Source organism: Chelonoidis abingdonii, chromosome 5 (genome assembly GCF_003597395.2).
Source record: "Chelonoidis abingdonii isolate Lonesome George chromosome 5, CheloAbing_2.0, whole genome shotgun sequence".
Lineage (NCBI taxonomy): Eukaryota > Metazoa > Chordata > Testudines > Testudinidae > Chelonoidis > Chelonoidis abingdonii.
In genome coordinates, this window is record NC_133773.1 from 125,659,579 (window position 1) to 125,683,310 (window position 23,732).

General features: G+C 43.3%; 1 protein-coding gene and 1 long non-coding RNA gene across 6 annotated transcripts in view; one reads left to right on the top strand and one right to left on the bottom strand.

Annotated features, from left to right (window-relative positions):
- Window positions 1-23,732, top strand: part of LOC142046904 (uncharacterized) — a 202,906-nt gene that overhangs the window by 173,081 nt on the left and 6,093 nt on the right. The window lies entirely within an intron of this gene.
- The window catches only part of HTT (huntingtin), a 213,582-nt gene that overhangs the window by 30,485 nt on the left and 159,365 nt on the right, over window positions 1-23,732 (bottom strand). For all 5 annotated transcript variants that reach the window (XM_075066616.1, XM_075066618.1, XM_075066617.1 and 2 more), the window contains 6 exons: window positions 21,540-21,694; window positions 20,881-21,020; window positions 20,581-20,663; window positions 15,230-15,360; window positions 14,924-15,053; window positions 2,837-2,992 (listed from right to left, as the gene is read on the bottom strand). In XM_075066616.1, coding sequence (XP_074922717.1) covers window positions 2,837-2,992; window positions 14,924-15,053; window positions 15,230-15,360; window positions 20,581-20,663; window positions 20,881-21,020; window positions 21,540-21,694 — 795 coding nt within the window. The remainder of the gene's footprint in view (window positions 1-2,836; window positions 2,993-14,923; window positions 15,054-15,229; window positions 15,361-20,580; window positions 20,664-20,880; window positions 21,021-21,539; window positions 21,695-23,732) is intronic.

The following is a 23,732-nucleotide window of genomic DNA, read 5'->3' on the forward strand; positions in this document are numbered from 1 at the left end:
ATTACTGGACCAATGCACCATTCTGATGATTCATTACAACTGGAAAAATGTTCGTTAGTGAACTAAAGAATAGAAGATGTACCATGAATCAGCAGAGGTTTACACAAAACAAGTACTTAGATATCTGAATAATGTTCAAATCTCCCTTCGTACAAGTTGGAAAACTGGTATATTTTGACTTGCAAATTTAGTTAAACTAGAAAGGTTGCATCAAATTCTCAGAGTAAAAGCATTCTCCTCAAAGAGATCGTAACATTAAATCAGCGTAAGTACTTTATCAACTTTTTGCAAGTGAAATGGTAAACCATTGTACCAAGATGTTAACATAATGTTGTCATACTTGGAAAAGAAAAACTGTCATAATATATCATCAGTTTAGGGAAAGCACTAATACTGCTGATACGTAAGGGATACCATGGATGCAGTTTAGGATGTTTACATACTAAGCATCCTTATATCTCGGCCTTTAGCTCCTAGAAGTTTCTAATCTGTCAATGGTTCTCCAAACTGGTGGACATGTGAAGAAGAATGCTAATATATAAAAGAGATTGCTATATGCCCAAGATCTGCATATAAGGACGCATGGCACATAAGCGCTCTAAACGGCATCTATGGTAAACATTACTATGGAGCCTCCATCATTGGGACACAGTTGATGGTCCAGTGAAACAACTATCTGTTACCCATGGCCATTGACAGTCACACCTGACGCTTCCTCCCCGTCACCTGTATGTTTAGGGTGAACATGGTATTAGAGGATTGTAACTGAAGAAGCAGAAGCTGAGAAGGCTGGAATGCAGGTTATTAATATTGCTGTAGCACCCCGGGGTCCCAATCAGGGCTCAGGGCCTCACTATGGTAGGCACTTATAAACATAAGACAGCCCTTGCTCCAAAGACAAGAGACAGCAGGTGGAGGAGGGGCACTCGTTCAAGGACACAATGAGACAACAGTTAAGCACAGCACACTAGCTGCCTAACCATTGTTAAGCTTTTTGTATGCATCACAGCAAAGAAGATTTTAAAGAGGGCAACCAGGTGGCTTTATGAAAGTTTACAGGGAGATGTTTATGGCAGCAGCTTTGCTTTCAATGAGCTTCATGAATGGAATGAGAATTTTTAGTGGAAGTGGTTGGGTGTAGGTGAAGGTGGTTTCCGCACCATATATTGGAGAATGTATTTCCATCTTTCACTACAATGACTTCCAGGTTTGGAGTCTTAATGGATCTATCACTGCTCAGGCTCTCTCTGGTTACAGCAGCAGCTCAATGGTAAGATTCACTATCTACAGCTGATCATAGGATTATGGTCACTCACTCCTAGTGTGGACCTAGCAATGGGCCTCCATGCCTTTGCCTAGAATACTAAAATGCACTCATTTTAGGACTACAAAAAGTCCATCCTAATCTACAATCCTGCACGCACAGCAGCTACCCAACTTCTGAGTGGCATGAACCATTACACAGACCTGTGCTTAAGTCTCTACAAAGGTTTCCTGTTTTGTTTGGGGGAGGGTGGGGGGCTGCTGGTTATCGTTAAAGCCCTGAATAATCTGGTACCTGGCCATTGTAGAGCTGGCTTCTTACCATATTCCTTGTCATAGCAGTTAAAAATCAAATGGAGGCTCTTGCTGGTCCAGAGGAAGGTTCTCAGTTTCACAGAGTTTAAGGCCAGAAGGCAACATTAGATCATCTAGGCTAATCTCTTGCATATCACAGGACATTAAATTTCATGCAGTTACCCCTGTATTGACCCCAATTACTTTTGTTTGACTACAGCATATCTTCCAGGAAGGCATCCAGTCTTGATCTGAAGACATCAGGAGATGGAGAATCCATCATTTTCCTAAGTAGTTTGTTCCAGTTTTTTTCCACCTTCACTGCTAATTTTTTTTTGCCTATTTCCAATTCGAATATGCCCAGCTTCACTTTCCAAACATCTGTTGTGCATTTTCCCGCTACATTAAAGAGCATTTTGGTACCCTGTCTCTTCTCCCCATGAAAGTACTTCAATACAGTAATCCAGTCACTTCTCAATTTTCTTTATGCTAAGCTACACAGTTTGAGTTCTTTAAAATCTCTCACTGTAAGGCCTTTTCTCCAGTCCTTGAACAACATTTGTGTCTCTTTTCTACACCCTCCCTAATTTTTCAACATCATTTTTAAAATAAGGACACCAGAATTGGACACAGAATTCCAAAGTCAGTCCCACCAATGCCATATCACATCCCTACTTCTCTGTTCATACATCTAAGGATCACATTAGTTCTATTTGCCACAGCATTGCTCTGGGAGCTCACGTTGACTTCCTTGTCTACCATAATCCCTAGATCTTTCCTAAAGTAATGGCTTTCCAGCATACATCCCCCATTCTATACATATAGCTTGCATTCCTCGTTCCTCGAAGTATAACTTTGCATTTGGCTGTATTAAAACTCATTTTGTTTGAATGGGCCCAGCTTACCAAGTGATCCAGATCAGTCTGTATGACTGCTCTGTCCTCATCTTTATTTACTACTCTGCCATTTAAGGGTTTCCCCTCTGGAATTCATTCCCCAGAACACTCCAAACCACAAATACACCAGTCTTCAGGACGCAATTAAAGACACTGGGTCTAGCTTTGATTATGTTAATTATTAAAATAATTAAAAAATGGATGGATGAGAAGTAATTAAAAATGTATTAAAAATATGAAGCTGCGACCACAAGAGGTGCTCCCTAAAACCTCTGAAATATGCCAGTTCTTTGTGGTGGAAATGCAGCAATTCCAGCATCAAATAGACCAAAATGGCAGTACATTCACAGACTTGCCACAACTTTTAAGTGACAATTTCTTACCATTCCAAGAACAGCAGCTGCTTTACATGTGGCTGGTACCAAATATTGAATAAGAATCTCATCTTCTGATGGATGCACCTTCCGCAATTCTGTCAATGTGGTATACATCATTTCAAATTGATTCCTTTCTGTAAACAAGTCAGACACTGCCAGAAGCTGTGAACATGATAAAAATGGAGTAGAAAAATCTGTAATTATCAAGTCACAAACATTAGACTCTCCCCACTAAATGTAACTGCCAGCAAAAAAATAATTCAACTCCTTTTATTGTAACATGGGCTATAAAAGGTTTTAATTTGAAAGCTACAGTAAAATCAGATATAGCCTAATCAGACACTGGCTTAAAAAGGAACAGGCAAACTTTGTCTTTTTAAAGAACCCAAAACGGCAGAAAGACATTTACACACTTTTTAAAGTAAAATATTTAAAGCCAATTCTTCTTAAATACCTTCTGAAAGCAGAATTTAGGATTCCGTATCTCTTAAATAACAGTAACACAACGTCGGAAAATGCTCCCTGCTTTGTTTTAGGAATTATGGCTGAATTGCTCACTACCTTATTCAATGTGTCAGCTAACTCAGTGCTGAATATGTTTAGAGGTGGTGCCCCAAACGTATCCCTCAACGCTCTATTCCACCACCCAGGTATTTTTACTATCACATACCCCTGATTAGGAGTCCAAAAAAAAGGGGTGGGGGGGGCACGGAAGACTTACTTGTATAGTAACTTGGATTCGAGATGTATTCTCAATATGTATTCCATGTCTGGGGCACTTGTGCCCCAGGCCAAGATTGGAATCAGTAGTGCCCATTGGACCGTGTCTGTGCCTTTCATGCCCTTAAGCCCCCTCGCTTGAGGGCATAAAGTGGGTGGAGTGACCAACCAACCCTTAGTTCATTCACCAATATGGAATTCCAGTGTTGTTAGACCTTGCAATAGCTGGGAAAAGAGGGTGGGCTGTGGACTACATATAGATAATATTTCTGGAAGAGCTCCAGTTACTGTACAAATTAAGTAACTTCCCTTTCTTCTTCAAGTGCTTGTCTATATGTATTCCTCATCTGGTGACTCACAAGCAGTAGACAAAACAATAGAAAAGTGTGCTTGGATTCTAACTAAAATAATTATTGCAGCACAGCTTTACCAAATCAAGCACCAGATAGAGATGCCTCTGCCATGGAATAAAGCTTAATAAAAGGTATGTATCATCTTCCAACTAGCTGTCATACATATCTCAGTTATGGGATTTTCTGAAACAAATTCCAGAAGCTGCTTGTGCTCTTGTGCCATACAACGTGCTAATCTGCCCTGGAGGTCCATATGTAGAGCAGGTTCTCTCTACAGCCACCAACAACACAGTTTCCATGTCATGAGACACAGAGATGTCAGGTGTGAAGGAAGTATTCTTCCCTTGCTGGCTGATTAAGTCTCGAGGAAAAGAAAGAAAAAGTTACTGGGGGACTATATGGACAACCTCTTGAGCTCTACCACCTGTCCAGGCAAGAGCTAAAAGAGTGATTAATCCCAAATCCTGATTGATCTTTCTCATTACTCATGGAATCAGATGGATGGATAGGCAGGCATAATATAGGCCCTCAAGTCAACGCAATCAGAAAAGCATCTGACTGTGAACTGGGACTCGGTCCTTAGTGGAGCAGAAAGTTTTGCACTTCTTGTTCTTGACTGCAAACAAATCTGTGCAAGGAAAATCCCGCTGGTCAAACGCTGACCCAATATCAGAGTCCTTCACAAACCACTTGTGGTTCTGTTAGAAATATCTGCTAGCAAATTCTGAAGACATGTGGATTATCAAAACCGTTATTTGGTGCTGGATATGCCTTTCCATGGGATAATGGCTTTCTTGCATAGACAAATGGATCTGGCCCTTCCCTGCTTATTTACCTAAAATATGGCAGTTATATTGTCTGTCATTATTTGGATGCTTTGTCCCTGATGTAGCTGAGAAAAGCCATATAAGCAAGACACACTGCTCTGTATTCTAGAACTCTGATATGTAACAGTCTTCTCTTTGGACCACCAACCCAGTGCTCTAAGATAGCTAGGAGAGGGAGCTCATCTAGGCATTGAAACATCGGTCACTGTACACTTCACAGGAAGTGATGGGTAGAAAGCAATACTCTTGCATACTTGATATGGTCCTTGTACCACAGTAGTTCTCAAACTTTTGTACTGGTGACCCCTTTTCACATAGCAAACCTCTGCGTGCAACACCCCCCTCTTATAAATTAAAAACATTTTTAAAGATATTTAACACCATTATAAATGCTGGATGCAAAGCAGGATTTAAAGTGGAGACTGACAACTCACGACCCCAAATGTAATAACCTTGTGACCCCCTGAGAGATCCCAACCCCCCAGTTTGAGACCCTTGTTCTACTAATTTAACAACCTCAAGACTTGGGGATTTGAATCTTCATGTCTCTATTGTGAAGGTGTGGGCTGTAAAAGGACTACAACCATTCCTCTGACAACACAGATGGAGTCTGACGATTGCCATCACAAATGTGCATAAGACCACATGTCCTACCACAGACACGTCCTTACAGTTGTTCGAGGATTTTCTTGATGTTGATTGATTAGTAGAGACGTGTCTAATTTGGCTCAAGGTAGACAAGACTACACCACAGCAAAAGTGTATCAGGGCTCTCATAAATTATATTTTCTGAGCAGGAGTTAAGGAGGATTAGGCCTCGTTTATATTGAGCCATAAACCTGTAGAATATACTCAACCACATAAAGAGACAATATACTGAATCCTGTCCATGACTTGCTAGGGAGAAGTTCCTTGAACCAGCCAGTCATTGAGGTATATTAAATGAGTTGCTACTGCAACCGAACATTTCACAGAAGTTCTTGTGGCTTTTGACAAACCGAAAGACACACTTTGTACTGAACGTGTGTGTTGCTGACCACAAAAATGCAAAGATTTCCTATGTGCTGGATGGATGGAAACATGCATCCTGGAGCTTAAGAGCTGCAAATCAGTCTGGAGGATCCAAGGTGATGATTATTGAGGACAGGGTCACAATCCAGAACTTGAATTGGCAGATGAATGTGTTTAGATTTTTAGATCTAAGATGGGGCAGCCTCTTGATTTTTGAGGGGACTAGAAAATAATGGAAATAAAAGTTGTTTCTTATAAACTGAGGAGGAACCTCCTCATATTGCTCCTAATTTCAGGAGGGATTGTGCCTCACAATGTAACAGACTCTCATAAGAAGGAGTTCCAGAAAAGGGATGGTGAAGGGACATGGATGGTAGGAAATTCTTGACACTGAATGGAGTAACTTTTTTCCTTCTATCTCCAGCACCCATTGGCCAATGGGAATATTGTTTTAAGCTTCCTGAAAACTAAATAAATGGTTCCCAAAAAGGGTGGGGAAAGGATAAGGATCTCTTAAGACTGACTGACAGCTATCAAAGTGACAATCAAATTAACTGCTGCGAGGAAGGTAACAGTATCATGGCAATGGTGAAAACATATTAAACTCAATTGGGAGGATAGGCAGACCTGTGATAGGAATATAGTTATGATGGAAGATGTTAATGGGTTCCAATAGCCAGCTTTGATCAACAGACAACTGGAAAGGTGCTTGAGGCTGTGGCTGTGCTAAAGAGATGGCAGGACTTCATGTGTGTCCCATATCCCTCTCTTTTGGTTTTCTGATATCTCCCAAAATCAACAGGGCTCTGGCCCCTGATGCCTTATCAATTCCAAAATGTCAAGGAATGGTCTGTTGCAGCATTCTAAAGTGATGTTACATACACACACAGAAATCCGATCAAGCTCAGTGTAAACATGATGGCCGCCCTCTTCGCCAACAGACCAGGGATCTCTAGAACTAAAAGTGTGAGGTGCTACTTCTTGAGCTACAAGTCAAGGGTTCTGTAAACTGAGGTTGTAACAACTCATATGCTCTGTTGGTCAGCATAAAAGTGGACTGTAACACACTCAGCAGCGGGTTACATAAGGCCTTTGCAAAATCTTAGCCAAATAACTAACAGAAGAACAGGGATCGCAAGTGCAAGAGACCAGAAACCACTAACTTTGCTCAGTCTTACAGCCATGGGTGGTGAGAAGGAATTGAGGATAACAAGGTTACTCACCTTTGTAACTGTTGTTCTTCGAGATGTGTTGCTCATATCCATTCTAGTAGGTGTACGCGCGCCGCGTGCACGTTCGTCGGATACTTTTTACCCTAGCAACACTAGGTGGGCCGGCTGGGCGCCCCCTGGAGTGGCGCCGCCATGGCGGCTGATATATAGCCCTGCCGGCCCAACCGCTCCTCTCCTCAGCTTCCTTCTTGCCGCTACTCCCGACAGAGGGGAAGGAGGGCGCGGTGTGGAATGGATATTGAGCAACACAATGCTCGAATGAACAACAGTTACAAAGGGAGTAAACCTTGTTTTCTCTTCAGAGTGCTTGTCTCATATCCATTTCTAGTCAGGTGATCTCACAAGCCTTACCTAGCGTCGGTGAGGTCGGAGTGAGACATTGCCGAAAGCAAGACGCTGATAAGCCGGAAGGCGGCCATCCGTCTCGAGATTGGTCAAACGCAGTGCGCATAGTGAGATGTAAAAGTGTGCACGGTACGAACCAGCCGTAGCCGCCCGGCAAAATAAATGTCTTGGATGGGGACTGTGGGGCAGGAAAGCAGCCGAAGAGGCCTGACCCGAGTTAGAGTGGGCGGTGATGCGACCAAGCGGGCGTGAGCCAAATTCAGAATAGCGAACTCCGATACACGATGGTTTATCCATGATGAAATCCTCTGGAAGTTACAAGGGAGACCTTTCATACGACGCTCTGCCCCATCTGCGTGTGAATAACTGAGGCGAGCGTCTAAAGGCTTTATGTTCTGCTGATGTAGATATGCCAAGCGGCCTGTGTAAAATTATGCGGACATCTAAGGTGTGCAGCTGCTGGTCCCGCGGCCAGGTGTGGCGGCTTCGGAAAGAAGACCGCAGGAAAATATCTTGGTTAAGAGATTGGAATGTGGAGACGAACCTTTCGGAAGGAAGGCTGGGTGTGGTCGTAGCTGCACCTTATCTTTGTGCAAAGATGGTGTAAGGTGGGTCTACGACCCAGCGCACGAGCTCGTTCGTTACTCGTCTGGCAGAGGTGATAGCTACACAGGAAGGACGTCTTCCATGACAGATATAGTAAGGAGCAGTCGCTACCGGCTCAAAAGGGGGCCCCATGAGAATCTAGAGAGTACCCCAGGCTTCACGATCCACGTAGGGGAAGGAGGCTGTAAGACCGGAGGGTAAAAGTCTCTCCACATCCGTTAAAGGAACGCTGGAAACGATGGGGTGTGAAAAGAGGTGGAGTACCAGATCTCCAGGCTCCCTGGAAGGTGAACGATTGCGGCTAGATGGACGATCTAATGGAAGAGAGGGCTAGTCCCTGGTGGCCCTTGAGATAGAGCAAGTAGTCCAAGACTACAGAGACTGGAAGGCAAGTCGGGACCATGGAACTCCGTGCACACCTAGAATGAGAATCGCTTCCACTTCGCGAGATAAGTGGCCCGCGTAGAGGGTTTCCTGCTACTAAAAGGACTTGTTGGACCTCAGCTGAGCAAACCGAAAGCTGCAGACTCGTTTCAAGCCAGACAGGAGAACATGCTGTCCAGGTGTATAGGGACGGGAGGTCTGGGTGACGAAGCTGCCGAAGTCCTGTGTTATAAAGTCCGGGTAGAGAGGTAGTGATAATTGGAGGCGCCCGGACAGGTCGAGCAGCATGGTGTACCAAATACTGCTCGGCCATGCCGGAGCGAATCAGAATCATCCTGGCCTTGTCCTGCGGCAGTTTGAGCAGGACGCCTGTGGACTACCGGGAACGGGGAAACGCATACAGGAGGCCCTTCGTCCATGGAATGAGAAAGGCGTCCAAGAGGGAGCCGGGGAGCGGCCCTGTAGGGAGCAGAAACATCTGACACTTCCTGTTGTCCTTGGAGGCGAACAGGTCTATCTGGGGAAGCCCCACCTCCGAAGACAGAAAACAGGACGTCCGGACGATGGACCATTCGTGTGCGTCAGGAACGATCTGCTCAGATCGGTCCGCTAGAGTATTCCGGACCCCTGGGAGGAAGGAGGCTATCAAGTCGATCGACTGGGCTATGCAAAATTCCACAGTTTTTCAGAGCCTCTTGCAAAGGGGGGAAGAATTGTGTTCCTCCTTGTTTGTTTATATAATAGACATGGCGTCGTGTTGTCCGTGAAAATGGCAGACACAACGGCCTTGAGTCCGCCCTGTAGCTGCTCGCGAAATGCTGGCATGCCAAGCGGACCGCCCTTAGCACCTGGACATTGATGTGGAAGTTGGAGCTCTGGTAAGGACCAAAGCCCTTGGTGTCTGCAGATGGCCACAGTGCGCCGCCCCATTGCCCAGAGCGGAAGCATAACGTCGTCAGGTGAATAGCGAGCGGTTGAAGTCAGATGAAACGGTCGAACCGCGCGACAATGAGCGGCGGTGGTCCAGCCACCAGTTGAGGGAGCCCAGCACGTGAGACCGGTATTGTGACTTACCATGCCCAGGGCAATCCACTTCGTGGCGAAAGAAGAATGACAGCGAGCCAGAGTGTGTAGAGGGCGCAATGGCGTAGCCTCCGCGTGCTTCGTGACAAAAGGTGCATCGCAGCCATGTGACCAAGGAGGCCGAGGACGTAACGGGCAGTGGTACGTGGGGAAGGCATGGAACCCCTGAAACGAGAGAAACTATCGCTCTGAACGTTGAGTGAGGCAAGCTGGCCTGTTTGCGTCGATCGAGTCCAGCAGTGCTCCTAATGAACTTCTAGTTCCTGTGTTGGGTATGTATGGAATAGATTTCTCGAGAATTGATGAGTCAATCCGAGACGGAGAGAGACAGATTCTCTGATGAACTGTTACATGCCGCGGCTATCCTTGGCCTCGGAAGTCGCCTCGAAATCAGCCAAGTCGTCGAGTAGGGAAAACATGAATGTTGACGACGACGGAGGTAGGCGCCCGCTACTTACTGCATACCACTCGGTACACCAAAACCTCGCAGGGGCCGAGGAGAGGCGAAGGGTCAAGAACTGCAAAAAACTGGTTAGTGACGACGGTTCAACTACAGAAACACAAGAAATGCTCCTGTGCGGTGGGTAGATCGTATGCTGAAACATATGCCGTTTCCTTCCCAATGGTCGAGAGCAGCGTACCAATCTCCGGGAATCGATGGGAAGGAATGATGCTTTCCCAGGCCTACCATCGAGGAACTTGAGCCTTCCCTGAGACTAGCTTGTTCAGAAGACTTCGCCAGTCCAAGATGGGACGGAAGGCCGCCTTTCGCCTTGGGAATCCAGGAAGTTACCTGGAATAGAACCCTCTGCCTCTCCATCGGCCTCGTGGAACCTCCTCTATGGCTCCATGCGAGGAGCTTTGAAACTTCCTGTAGGCAGGAGTTGCTCCGTGAGAGGGGTCCCTGAAGAGGGACGAGGAGGGAGGGTGGGAAGGCGGGCCGACAAGGAAACTGAAGACGGTAGCCACCTTCCACCGTGCTGAGACCCAGCGGGTCCTGATGGTTGCTTGGGACCAAGCAGGGAAGAAAGCGGCGAAGGCCGGTTGGAGAAACTGAGGTGGAGCCTGGAGGAATCGGTACGGTGCTTCTCTGAGCGGCACCTCAAAAGCTGGGTTTTCGGTCCCGCAGGTGGTTTGGCCGCGGACTGGAGCTGTTACCCCCTGAGGGCCAGAAACTGGGTCTACGAGAGGTCCTGCCTTCTTTGCGCCTGGAGAAGTCTTGTCTCGGCCGAGGTGGGGGGTAGAACCGTTCGGGCTGGGACGGGAAGGGCCGTCTTGCGTCTGCGGCGTGTGCATCCCCAGCGAGCGCATTATGACGCGATTGTCTTTAAGACTTTGGAGGCGAGGGTCATCTTTTTGAGAGAAGAGACCTGGCGTCAAAGGGGATGGTCGCGTATAGTTATTGGACCATCGGGCGGTAAGCCGATGAACGCTTGCAGCATGAAATGGCGCCTGCATAGCGACTCTGATGCGAGAGTTCTAGTCTCCGGAGTCTGCGCATTATAAGAGGCTGAAGGGAGGTGCCGCGCCACCTTCTTACTCCTGCATGAGCGCCGAGAATCTTGCGAGAGTCCTGTGGGAGAAAGGTAGTTCAAATTCTCCACTGACTCCAAGTGTTAAAATGTCTGTAACGGAATTCAGTAGGGCCTGTGATTGGCGATTCGAGCTGGAGGCCCCAAGCAGAGTAAATTCTTCTGCCCCAGGAGGTCCATGTTCGCCCTTGCCTCTCTAGACTTGGGCGCAGGTGCTTGCTGACCGTGCCGTCTATGCTCGTGACTGACTGGACACCAACGAGCAAGGCGGGAGGATGAACATACAGGTATTCGTACCTGTGGAGGGGTAGGGAGCCATGTATTTGCGCTCACCCTTTTGCTGTGGCAGCAGCGAAGCCGGGTCGTGCAGATGGTATCGGTCGTGCCTGGATGGTACGAATAAAGGGGAGCGCCTACGCGGTCGGGGCCTCCGCTGAGAGGATACGTGACCACCGGGTGTCCACTCGGGGACTTTCCTCCACTGGCAGGTCTTATGTTCAGAGCAACCTGCCGATAGAAGGTCCTGGTGCGCTGAGGTCGATAGCAGCGGTGGCCCTGATGTGGATGTTCCGGCATTACAGCCTCGTCCGGGAAGAAGAGGACGAAGACCTCGAGGACCGAAAGGTCTTGAAGGGACTCTTGGTCCGGTGGGGCATCTGCGCTTGATCAGAGGTGAGGTGCGCCCTGTTCCATAGTGTCCCCGGTGGTCTGCTCACCGTGGACTCGAGGTGCACCTCGTCAGAGGCAACGAGGCGAGGCGGCAGGCTGGTGGTGGCCCTGGCTCTGGTGGTACGCGCTACGGAGTCCTAAAAGGGCCACTGCTGAGGCCTTGAGGCATCTCCGATCCCCTTAAGATGCCGAGTCGCCATGGGAGGAAACGGATGGCTGGCGGGTTGGCCACGGTGGAGCCGAGAGTGCGAGAACGATAGTCTCTACGGCCAGGTGAGTCCGTGCACGTGAGTGCCGGGGAACGGCAGTTGATTCCGCCGGTGCCGTGAATGAGACGGGATTACTACCAGCTCGGTGGCGGGAGATCGACCGATGCGGGAGCCGGCCGTGCCGAGATCGAGCTTCCCGAGACTGCCCGCCGGTGCTGGAGGTCGATCAGCTGCCGGATCGCTCCATGCCGGGATCGGCTCCAGTGACGTGCGGTGGCTGGGAACGGTGCCGAGATCGAGAACGGGCGCCGGTAAAAGCCCGCGACGGCGATCGGGACGTGAAGCGGTACCGCGAGGTACGTCCGGTACGTGAAGGGAGAATTGGTACGCGGGGACTGCGAAGCGCCACGCGTGGGATCCGGAGCGATGGTGAAGACGAGAGCGTCTGCGAGACTCGATCTGGAACGACAGCGATACATTGGTGCCGGGTGAGAAGGTCTCCGAGAGCCGGCTTGCTAGAGATTGTGGGCCGCACCGGCGGTGCCGGGGTCGCAGCGGTCGGGCTCCCGTTCATCGCAATAAGGTCCCGTGCGGCTGAGAATGTCCTCTGGGGTTGAAGGGCACAATGAGCTCAACGCAGGCACGCAGCCGGGGGGAGCCAATAGGCACCGGACTCAACGGCCTGTCCGGGCCGGAACGGTCACGGTGCGATGCAGGAGGACCTCGATGCCACGGCAGGAGTCGGTGCGGAGGCGGTCTGTTCGTGAGGCAAGCGCCCTGACAGGAGTTGGAGCGGGACCTGGTGTAGTGGCCGCAGCGGAGGGTGCAGTTGCCGAGGAGACGCTTTTCTGCGCTGCGGTTTTCGGGGGGGGGGGGGAGAGCGGGAGTGGGGGGGGGGGGGTGCGACCAGGAGTTGGAGCCGGAGACTGGTGAGGTGTCCTTTTGGAGCCGGCGAGGGTGAGGGCGGGTGCGGGGGGAGGCAGGGCGGGGGGGGGGGGGGTTGTTCGGGGGGCGGTGCCGGAGGGCGGGGCTGAGGAGGGGGAAGGAGTTGAGTGCTTGCCTCCATGAGTAACTGTTTAAGGCGAACAGTCCTCTCTTTCGGGATTCGGGGCTTGAACCGCCTTGCAAATTTTACAATCTGGTCTGTCAGGTGGGAGTCGCCCAGACACTTTAGACAGGAGTACGTGCGTGGATCGCCTAATGGGCATCGGGCCGACGGGACAGCCCGCACGGTTTGAAAAGCCCCGGCGACCCGGGCATGGGCTGCGGTGCCGGGGTAGGGATGGGCTAACTCCGCGATCCTACAATAATTTACAACAACTAAACAAAAACTATCTACTAACTATTATTTAAAGATTAACTATATACAATTCAAGAGAAAACGAGTGAATGCTAGGAAGGTGGAGAACACGAAAGCTGAGCTCACAGTTCCCAACGACCGACACAGGCGGTAAGAAGAATTGAGGAGCGGTTGGGCGGCAGGGCTATATATCACCGCCCATGGCGGCGGCCCACTCAGGGAGCGACAGACCAGCCCACTAGTTGTTGCTAGGCGTAATAAGTATCCGAGCGAGACGTGCACGCCGGCGCGCGGGTACACCTACTAGAATGGATATGAGCAAGCCTCGACGAAGAACTGTTGATCATGTCGACACCTTATGATTTCTACATTTGAGCATCCGGGGACTCAAAGGGCATGAAAACGTAGGTGCAGCCTAAACACAGTGATAGTCAAAGAGATTTCAATTAAGTTACATAGGGGCAAATGTGCACAGACATATGACATACATACAGTGACAAGCGCTACAAAAAATAACTTCTGTTCCTTATCCTTTTGGCTTACAAAACCGAACAACAAAGTAAAATAAGTAGTTTTGGGGGTCCAAATGAGGTTCATGTTTAGCACACTATGAACTAGACTTGCAAAATGCACAAATACATTATTTTTTGCAAGCAAGAAAGAGGTCCATCCTAACATTTTCTAAGTCTATGAATAGATTGCCTTTCAATTATATATTATTTAAAAGTTTCAGTGGCAATCATCACCCAGTTTCTACATCCCTTCAAGAATTCTATATTTTCATCAGCTGCTGTCAATAATAATCTTAGTGCCTATTGTGACAGACCCAAGTCAGTGTAGGTACAGGAGTCCTGGTAGAAGGGAAATATACTGGTCATGGGGTGAGTAGTTTTCTGTTCTCTGAGTGACCAGAGCAGGGGCTGCACTAGAGTAATCAGAACCTGCTGGAACCAATTAAGGCAGAAACAGGCTGATTAGAACACCTGCAGCCAATCAAGGCAGGCTAATCAGGGCACCTGGGTTTAAAAAGGAGCTCACTCCAGTCAGGTGAGGAGCAGCTAGAGGAGAGGAAGTGTGTTGAGGAGCTGGAGCAAGAGGCCACACAGAGCTGAGCAGTGAGAGGCTGTGCTGCTGGAGGATATAGACGACAAGCCTTATCAGACACCAGGAGGAAGGTCCTGGTTGGTGAGGATAAAGAAGTGTTTGAGGGAGGCCCATGAGGAAGTAGGGCCCGGAGTTGTAGCTGTCATGCAGTGTTACAGAGCATACACGAGCTGCAAATCACAGGGCCCTGGGCTGGAACTCCAGAGTAGAGAGCAAGGCCGGGTTTCCCCAAACTCCCAACTCCTGATCAGCACAGCGAGGAGTTGATCCGGACTGTGGGAAGACCACTGAGGTGAGCAAATCTGCCAATAAGCACAGGACCCACCAAGATAGAGGAGGAACTTTGTCACACGACTTACATCATTTGTTCCTCTGCTTTTATATTTTCTCCCTCATTATATTACAAGATAAACACAGAATTCTGAACTCTAGTCTTAGTAGGTAGGTAGGCAAGTAAAAAATTTATTTTCAAGTATTCTTTTATAACATTTATTTTTAACTCAAGTTTCTACATATTCTACTATTAATGAGTGCTTAAAACAGCTTAATATATTTTAATCAAAATCTTTCCCATTGAACTTTAAGTTATCAATGACGATGCCTACAGAAGTCAGTTTTTCTGCATATTAGGAAAAGCTACTTTATAAACTCTCTGTAAACTCAAACATACCATGAAATTGCACTCAATTATGGCACAGAATTTATTTTTTAGACTTACTGATCGCACCACTTCACTAATCAGAATGACTGGCGTTCTCTTGCTAGGATTTGATGGCAATATCCATTGACTGTACAGTTCAAGCAAGAACTGAGAACAAGAATGTATATCAACCCCAGCCCGGTGTTTCCTGCAATGTACAATGAGCAAAGATTACAATCACTATATTAGTGTTTCTTTGAAAAGCAATCCTTACACAGCATCAGTTTTATAAAAGGCAACATATGGTTCACTTTTAATGACTTCAAAACACAAGAACCGAAGTCTGTTCAAGTGGCAAACAGGAAAAAAAACAACACAAGTGACCTGGAGTTAATAGGAGAGGTTGGTGGTGAAGAAGGAGCAGGCATATCACTCTCATCTTCTTCATCTTCATCCCACTCCTCTTCTCTCAATGGAGTGATGTTATTTCCTAGCCACACGGAGTGTATAGAAACCTTAAATATCAGAAAACATTAACTTGAAAAATATTCAGCTTTTTCACAATCAAATTAGAAGTTGCTAGAACAAAAAAAGCTATAACAAATTTTTCTGTTTAAAAGTGGAGCAAAAATACTCTACAGTTTATAAAGATATGTTTATAAAATCTTTATACCATTATTTTTTATAGTACTTTGTTGCGTATGTGTTGTGCTTATATGGCAGCAACAAGATTATGCTGTGCACCCTATCACTTCACTGAAAATACTAATACTTGTTTCTAAAAACATATGGCATATTGAGTTTACAAGCACAACAGTAAGTTTTACAGGTATCAATCATATCACTACACTTACAGTATATTAGCACAGACCCATTAAGTTATAGCTATAACCAACTGTATCTTGTCTGGGAACCAATATATGTAGGAACAAGTCCCAACTCTGAATTCCCTAGCCAAAAATACTTCTAAAAATTTTTTCCTTTATTTTATATTCTAGTGTCAAACTAGAAACAATTCAGAAAATGCTACTACTGTGAAATTAAAGAGGACATGGGAAGGTTAGTTACTGCTGGTTCTATTGCCATTTGCAAAAGTTTAAAAACATAACTGGGTTTAGATAATTGCAACTCCTATGCTAATTTCAGAAAAATGCTTGTTAAGAAAGAGAATTGGAAGGTCAGAGTTTGAATAATCATGTTTAAAACTGCCAAGGCTCAAGTAATACGCAGTATTAGAGGACTTCTACTACGAGATATATGCAGTGACACTGCTGCCTTCCCTTAGTGGTGTCTGGAGGATGGAAAAAAAAATAGATCAGCATGAAACTCTGATATCATTCCACAGGGTTCTGTGGAAACATCTGAATGTATGAGAATCCCATCCAGTTTGCATAAATGGATTTTGCACCCTAATTTTGGGGGCTAAATAAATCCCAAACTCAAAGTGCCAGTTAACTGAAATGGCCTCATTATAGATAATGTTGGGTTGAAACTATGAAAAAAATCAGACAAAACTAAAATCAATCTGACCAGTGCTCATGGAAGTTGGGACAAGTTGGCTGAAAGGTTAATGAATCTTAGAAAACCTGATGAAAATATTGAGCTTATAACGAAGTCCAGAGCCAGCAACATTTTCTTTTGTTGCAGGTTTCACTAAGAAAGTTTCGCACAACTCTAGAAAAACACCACTTAATATAAAAGATTTTGAGTGCTCTCCTAAATTTTATATGTTATATCATTCCTGGTCATGTACAGGTTAATATTACAATGCTTAACTTTTGACTGAAAAGATTTTGCTTTAAAATGTGACTTTTTTAAAATCTGGATCCAGAATTTGCCAGAATTATCCCTAGCGTTTTGCTGCTTTCCATTGTGCTGTCAGTTTGCAGCACTGGGCAGAAAAATTAAGTATACGTGATTTTCAGATTTGCAAGTGTGTGTGTGTGTGTATGTATATATGTGTATGCAGGGACGGGATCTCACGGAGTCAGATGGAATGCGCATTTCATTTCCATTACACATTTTTAAAACCTTTCATGCTCTACTGTTTTTGAAAACTAAGCAAGAAAAGTAAACTTCTTAAAAACTGATGTATTGGAGCATCCTTCAATATACTTCCAAGGGTAACTATAAGAACATCAATAGTAGTTTTGTTCAAAAAAACATCACTGGGATTGTTTATCGTCTCTGAAAAAATGGGCCAATTTCATTTGGGTGCCTAGATATGGTTTTAGAAGCCTAAATTTAGGCACTCATTGAAAATATTGGCCTCAGGCGTTAAATATTTATAGCACTGCTTATTTACACTTCTGTAAAGCATCATATTCATATCTGGCACACAATAAGAATGTTTGTATCAGTTTGCTCAATGACAAGTCAAAATGATATTTTTCTGAGTACAGTAAGCTGAGACCAGTTTCCAAAAAGCAAATTGTGCCCTTGCTTATCTTATCACTGATAAGTTTATGAAATCAGAAATTAGATGAAATTTCGTTATTGTTGCTGCATAAGCAGAGTACAATATAGCTTGAGGATTCAGATACACTGGTTCCGCAATGCAGACTGCAGTAAAAATTTGTGTTTGCAAGTAATCTGAGAAACCGTGTCTTGAACACCACAGAGGAGCTCTAATTTTTCTAATTTAAGTTCAAAGCATCATTTCTTATGATAACTACATTTTAGGTAAGAAGCTGAGTAATAATTCTGAATTTTAAAGCACAATATAATACATTTTAAAAATATATATAAGTGCTCTAAAGGAAGAGAAGGAGACTAAGGAGTTAAAAATCTTACATGGATCACAATTAGAGATGGGATTTCTGGTCTCAACCTAGACTACAAAACATGGTTTTACTCTAGTTATCTATATAAAAAATTGCTTTAATCAGGGAATGAAGTTATTTCTATGAATTCTAATTTGAAAAACAAAATTTCTACACCAATAAATAGTCTAGCTAAACCAGCTTTATCTTTCCTAAGTGTATGTTTACATTCTTCCATCCCTTCCCAAAGTTTCTAAAATTATTCACAAAAAAATAGATTTGCTTCCTCATTTTAAAAATAAAATAGGCTTAAAATGTTTCATTTTTGTTTGCTCTATATTGTGCAAGCAGCAGCTGTAATGATGATACGTACACTAGAACATTCATCCAGGAAATTTAACTGTACTGAGGTTATGATCTTAGTTAAATTAGCTGGCATTACATAAAGCTAGACAGGACCCCACAGATACATACTTAGAAAGGTTTCCCTTAATCTAAACTTTTTAATATTTATAAATACTTTATATATATTCTACACACAGTACCCACATATAGCATTATACTCACAACAATCAAGGTTATTTATGTCATGTTTCCACTGTGAACTCTGTTTTCAAGGGCTTGCAAATTGGAAATAAAATTCAATCCAGACAAAAACGTGGTACAAGATCTCAGCCCACAAGCTAAACAGCAAAATTTTTTGTTTGGGCTTCTGATTTGGAGTAAAGAGGCATAGGTGAGTGAGGAAATGAATAAAGAATGTGAAAAAATTCCATTTGGCCATTTTAATTTTTATGAATGTAAAAAATAATTCTCTCCAATGATTAATCTCTAGATAAGGATTAAATGTTTTTGTTATTTTGAGAAAGAAATATAAGACTAATATTAAGTTATTTTTAAAATGACATTACTTATCAATGAGCAACAAATTCTAATTGCCAGAAAATTCACAAATGTACCTGGCGCATTTTGGCAGGGTCATATTTTAGACTGCAAATTAAACTTAATTTCACAGCTGCATATTAGTCTCATGATGGAGTCACTTCAATTAAAAAGACTGAAAGGAAATTCAACACACAAAAACCTTACTCCAGAAGACCATTTATTTCAATGTGTGAAGCTAAATTGTCTATATTTGAAAAACTGTATCTCTGGTACAGTGCTATACACCAGACGTTTGTACAATGTGTTTATACAATGCAGAATATTCTAATGCTCAACTCTGTCAACAAAAGGACTTGAAACATGTCAAAGGCATGTCATTAAGGAATGAGCCAATGACATATCTGAAGATTTTAAAAATGAAATTAAATTGGAGTTCAAGAAAAAAAAAATCAGAAAAGTTAACTTATGAATAAACTTAATTTTCACTCAATAGCGCACACGCACACAAAAAAAGCTTTTCTGGCCAAATAAACTCACCTTTGGGCAGTAACATTTTCGGACGCAAGTGTGACAGATATGGCATTTTTCTACAGTATCGCTGATGCACCTTATTGAATTAAGTTTATACATCTTTGGGGTCCATTATTTTAAATGAATGATTTATGTATTATCATGGGCCAGGAATGTATGTAATATCTGGAATGAGGAGATGTGACAGATGTGAGACCTGGGGGTACAAAGGACTATGTTGCATAATGTACCAGATAATAATGGTCTTTTGGAACAAAAAGTGTTGAATGCAAATTCTTGGTTATGCAAAACCCAGCCTTTTGAAGCGACGCCCTTAAGAAGTGGACTATTGTTTGCTGATCACCTGTTACATGAGGCCAAGATCTGATGATCAAGTAGCATCAAGGAAAGACTCAACTATTCATGGTAGTTCTTATTCTGAATCTGAGACAGTTATGAACTTATAACGATGGGGTGAACCCAGCTGTGGGTTCTGAAGGACTGACTTCTATGAGAGCCTAAGGCTGGAGTTGGGGCAACCTCTTGTAAGCTTTTTAGCATGTATGCAGTTTCTTTTTTGTTTTTAACGTGCTTTATTTGTAATGGTTTCATCTTAAGTATAAAATGTGCTTGCATAGAAAGATCTGTGTGGTAACTTGAAACTATAGAAATTATTCTGTTAGTAGCTTCTGGAGAGAAAGCAAAGCACAGACATTGGCCACAATGGAGGCAGGGAACTGTGCAGCCTGGAAAAACCGTCATCAGGAGGGAAAGACATGTGGGTCTCTTCCCAAGAGAGGTAACGGCTATGGAGCTATGAGACTAGAGTGGGTGTCCTCAAGGGACCACGGAGGTGGAATACAGGTGCAGTTGCCCTGAACAGTCACAATAAGTACCTAAAAATGGTAGTTTGTAATAGAAATTCCTTCTCAGTCAGAACTTTTGCAGTACTAGTCCTACAACAAAAATGCTGGTATTGTTGTTATATTACAGCTGTCATGATTTTCTTGTAGGAAATACAAATGCCTTGCTAATGGACAGTAATATGACGTCCAGCAAGTTAAAATATTCCCAACTAATAAAAGGGGGAAGCAAGGGTCCTAGAGACAGACAACATAAATCTGATATTTTCCATATCTTACTTGGAAATACTAACTTGGGCAATTTAGATCTTTTAACAGTGATAGTAATGTTATTTAAATTAAGTATTTGAAATTAAGAAGTTTTTGCTAATACATTTGTGCTTTTTTAAAATGGAATACTGTTTTTCCAAAAGGAGTTTAAATTTAGTCATGGAATGAAATATGAATTTAAACATCAGAATTATTGATAAGGCATTATACTTGCTGCTAACAAGTATTCAATGAATCCTGGTGGAGGACCTGTGCTCCCTAGCTAGGAAATTTATTTACAACTCAAAAAAACCTCACTTGTTTTGTTTTCAGTCAGGATTTAAGACTGTCTTTGGTTTACTAAATCTAAATTGGATGTTAAGCAATGCTTCTTAAACTGGATTTTTGAGAATAAAGACAAAGAAGTTTTTAAAAGTTTGGGCTTGATGTATTAACTTGAACAAACCTGTCCTAGTTTATAGCCCATGTTTCCCATTTCTCGCTCAGTATTGATCTGCAGTAAAAGCTTTTCATGGCTGATAAGACCACCTAAAATAAAAAGACAAAGGACTTTTTAAACAAATGCCCAATAAACCTGAAAACTACTTTTTTTTCTACATTATTTGTTCAGAATAGTGTATATGGTAATTTCTGTAAATGTTTTTCTATCACATATAAGAAAAGTTACTTTTTTCAGCAAGCAGCCATCATTTCATTCACTGCAGGACTGAAGAATTATTGGTATAAATGACCATTCCGCACACACCTGTGGTAGCAGGAGAAAGTGATGGAACAGGGTCCCATGCTTGATAAAAATGGTGAGTGGCAATATTATCTCTCTTAGATATCATTGCTTGGATTTCTTGTTCCACAATTCCTCTGATAACACTTAACTTCCTCCCAAACCTGAAAGCACAGAAGAAAGCACATTAATGGTTTAAGATGTTTTTTCCAGCATTTGCCGATAAAATTAAATATGAAAATTACTAGTTTACTATTCTAGCTGCATATTCACTTAATTGTTTTTAAACAAGTCTGAAATTTTGCCTGAGCTTAAGGTTTACTGTGATATTTAGGGTTCCTTCCATATTTAGCTTAGAAAAGCATGAATAGCTTTCACTGGACAACTGCTCTGCCAACAAAAGAGATGTAGCTATATTTAAAAGTAAATGTTCTCATAGTTTTTCATAGACTCTAGAACTGGAAGGGACCTCAAGAGGTCATTGAGTCTAGTCCCCTGTCCTCATGGCAGGATCATTTTGGGGTTTACAAACTATAATGTATGTATATATACACACACATACATCTATATTCTACACCACATGTCTATATTAGTGCTGTTAATAGAATAAGCTATCTTGTGCATAACTCTGGATCAAGCTATCCATATACATTCATGTGCTTTCAGAACAGGTGAAATAATACCTTGTATCCAGAACTTTTAAAGCTTTATTGCGGGGCTGCTGTTCTAAGCAGCTAATTGCTGGATTGCCTGCAACTGGTATTGTCATTGCACTCAGCACCAAAGAGGTTATGGCTTGTACTGCAAGAACATTAATTTGGGTCCTCTCTGTGTCTTCCTGCAAAGTGAACATACTCTATGTGAACGTGAAAATGCAAAATCTAAGTTCCATCAAAACCAATATAACATATCGCTTGATGTTCAGATGCTCTCTCAATACTCCAGTGGAAAGCAACACTCGAAAGACTCTGGCAGTGTTTCTGATGAGAGTGTAGATTTCTTCCTGACCAGAACTTTGGCCACCACATCAATCTCCTGATCGATGTTGTAGTTTGTATGAGGCCTCATACTCTTTGGGAACTAAATATAATTATAAGGATTTAATCTACAATCTCGTGATAGATATTTTTTAATATTTCCAGAACCATCCACTCACTTTCATATTGTGTCTAAGTTCAGATGGATCCACTCCCAAGTTTTTGTGATCATTTTTTAGATACTGATTAAGTTGCAATAATATAATCCATCATAACCAAATGATATACATGTATGCTCGAGTCAATAACTACTGTGACAAATATGACAATTTTCTGCAATATCCTTGTCAAACTTTACAGAATTATGTGAAATCTTACTGTATTAAATTTATATATCACTGTGGGCCAAGAATTGTATGCAATTTTGTGGGGGAGGAGACCACAGCCCTCCAGGAACTAAGAACAATGTGTGTGGGGGGTGATTAAGCAAATTCACTCAGGCTATAACACTTGCTGAGAGGGACCACAACCTGGTGAGACTTGCATATACCAGTTACAACTGGATCCTCTAAAGACCAGCTGGCCAGAAAAGGACTTGTATAAATGAGTTTAAATTGACTTAGGGCAGTCTTTCTGATCCTGCAAATGGACAGGACCTTCTGGCCAAAGGGAGGGCCTCAATCCTTAGAGAAGGGTTGGAAGGACTGGCAGCAAATAGAACCCTTGTTGGAGATTGGGGAAGAGGAGTGATCTCTGTTAAGCTTATTAGCTAGTAATCGTGTAGGTTCTTTTATTGTTTTTAACATTTCCTCTGTAATGCTTTCACCTTAAGAAAACTGTTAAGACATTAACAATTTTTCCAATTTTTGCTGTATTCAGTAATCTTTTCCATTCTATACATTTATCTTAGATACTCATTTCTTCAATTTTAAAAAAATTACATGACTCCAACTGCCATATTATCAGAGCATCCCCAATCTTTAATGTATTTACCGTCTGTGAAGTAGGTAAACATGCCCGCTTTTTATAGATGGGAACTGAGGCACAGAGAGACCACATGACTTGCCCGATATCACAAAGGAAATTTGTGGTGGGTAGCAAATTGAACCTAGATCACCCAAAGTCCCAGGCTAGTGACCTAGCCACTGGCCCATCCTTTCTCCCCATTCTGCCTGCACCAACCTTTCCTAATTCATTCATATTTATTCTTTTTAGTTTACATTTATTTTCTAATAAGTTGTTTGCATTGCAGCACTTTGTAAATGTTCAATTTCAATAACCTTGTCTGTTAAATATGCTGCATTAAAACATATTTAAGGATCTTATTAATACAGTACTTTCAAGCTGCCTGCAAGTGCAGGGAGATGGACCACATAGCAGGTTTCTCCATCTGTCACATCTATGGGTTAGTTCAGGATACAACAGCAACAGTGACTGGGCTACATTACACATCTTGCTCACTTTGTGATATAAATCTTACAACAAACAGTATTATATCAAGCTACTTTTTAACACTAAAACAGGAATAGAAAATATCATGTGTAATCTGACCAAATTATTGTTGCTGTTGGAACCTTAATTAGTTCATTTCCTGAGTTTGATTATAAAGATGCAGCCTTTTTCTGATGCAATAATAGGTTTCTTGTAATCTTTTGGTGATTTCTGCCTGCGCTTAATAAACTTAAGCATCTGTATTATCATAATTAAGGTTTGAAGTGTATTTCTTTCATTAATCTGTAACTCAAAAAGGCTGAATTTTTTCCTCAAACTTTCCTAAACCATTCACCTACAGGCAGAGATTTTAGCCGAGAAGGTAAATGTTAATTATAAATGAAGTCATCCTGCAGTACTACAGTGGGCAAGGGTCTGCCTAACAGAGTTAAATTACCAATAAGGAAA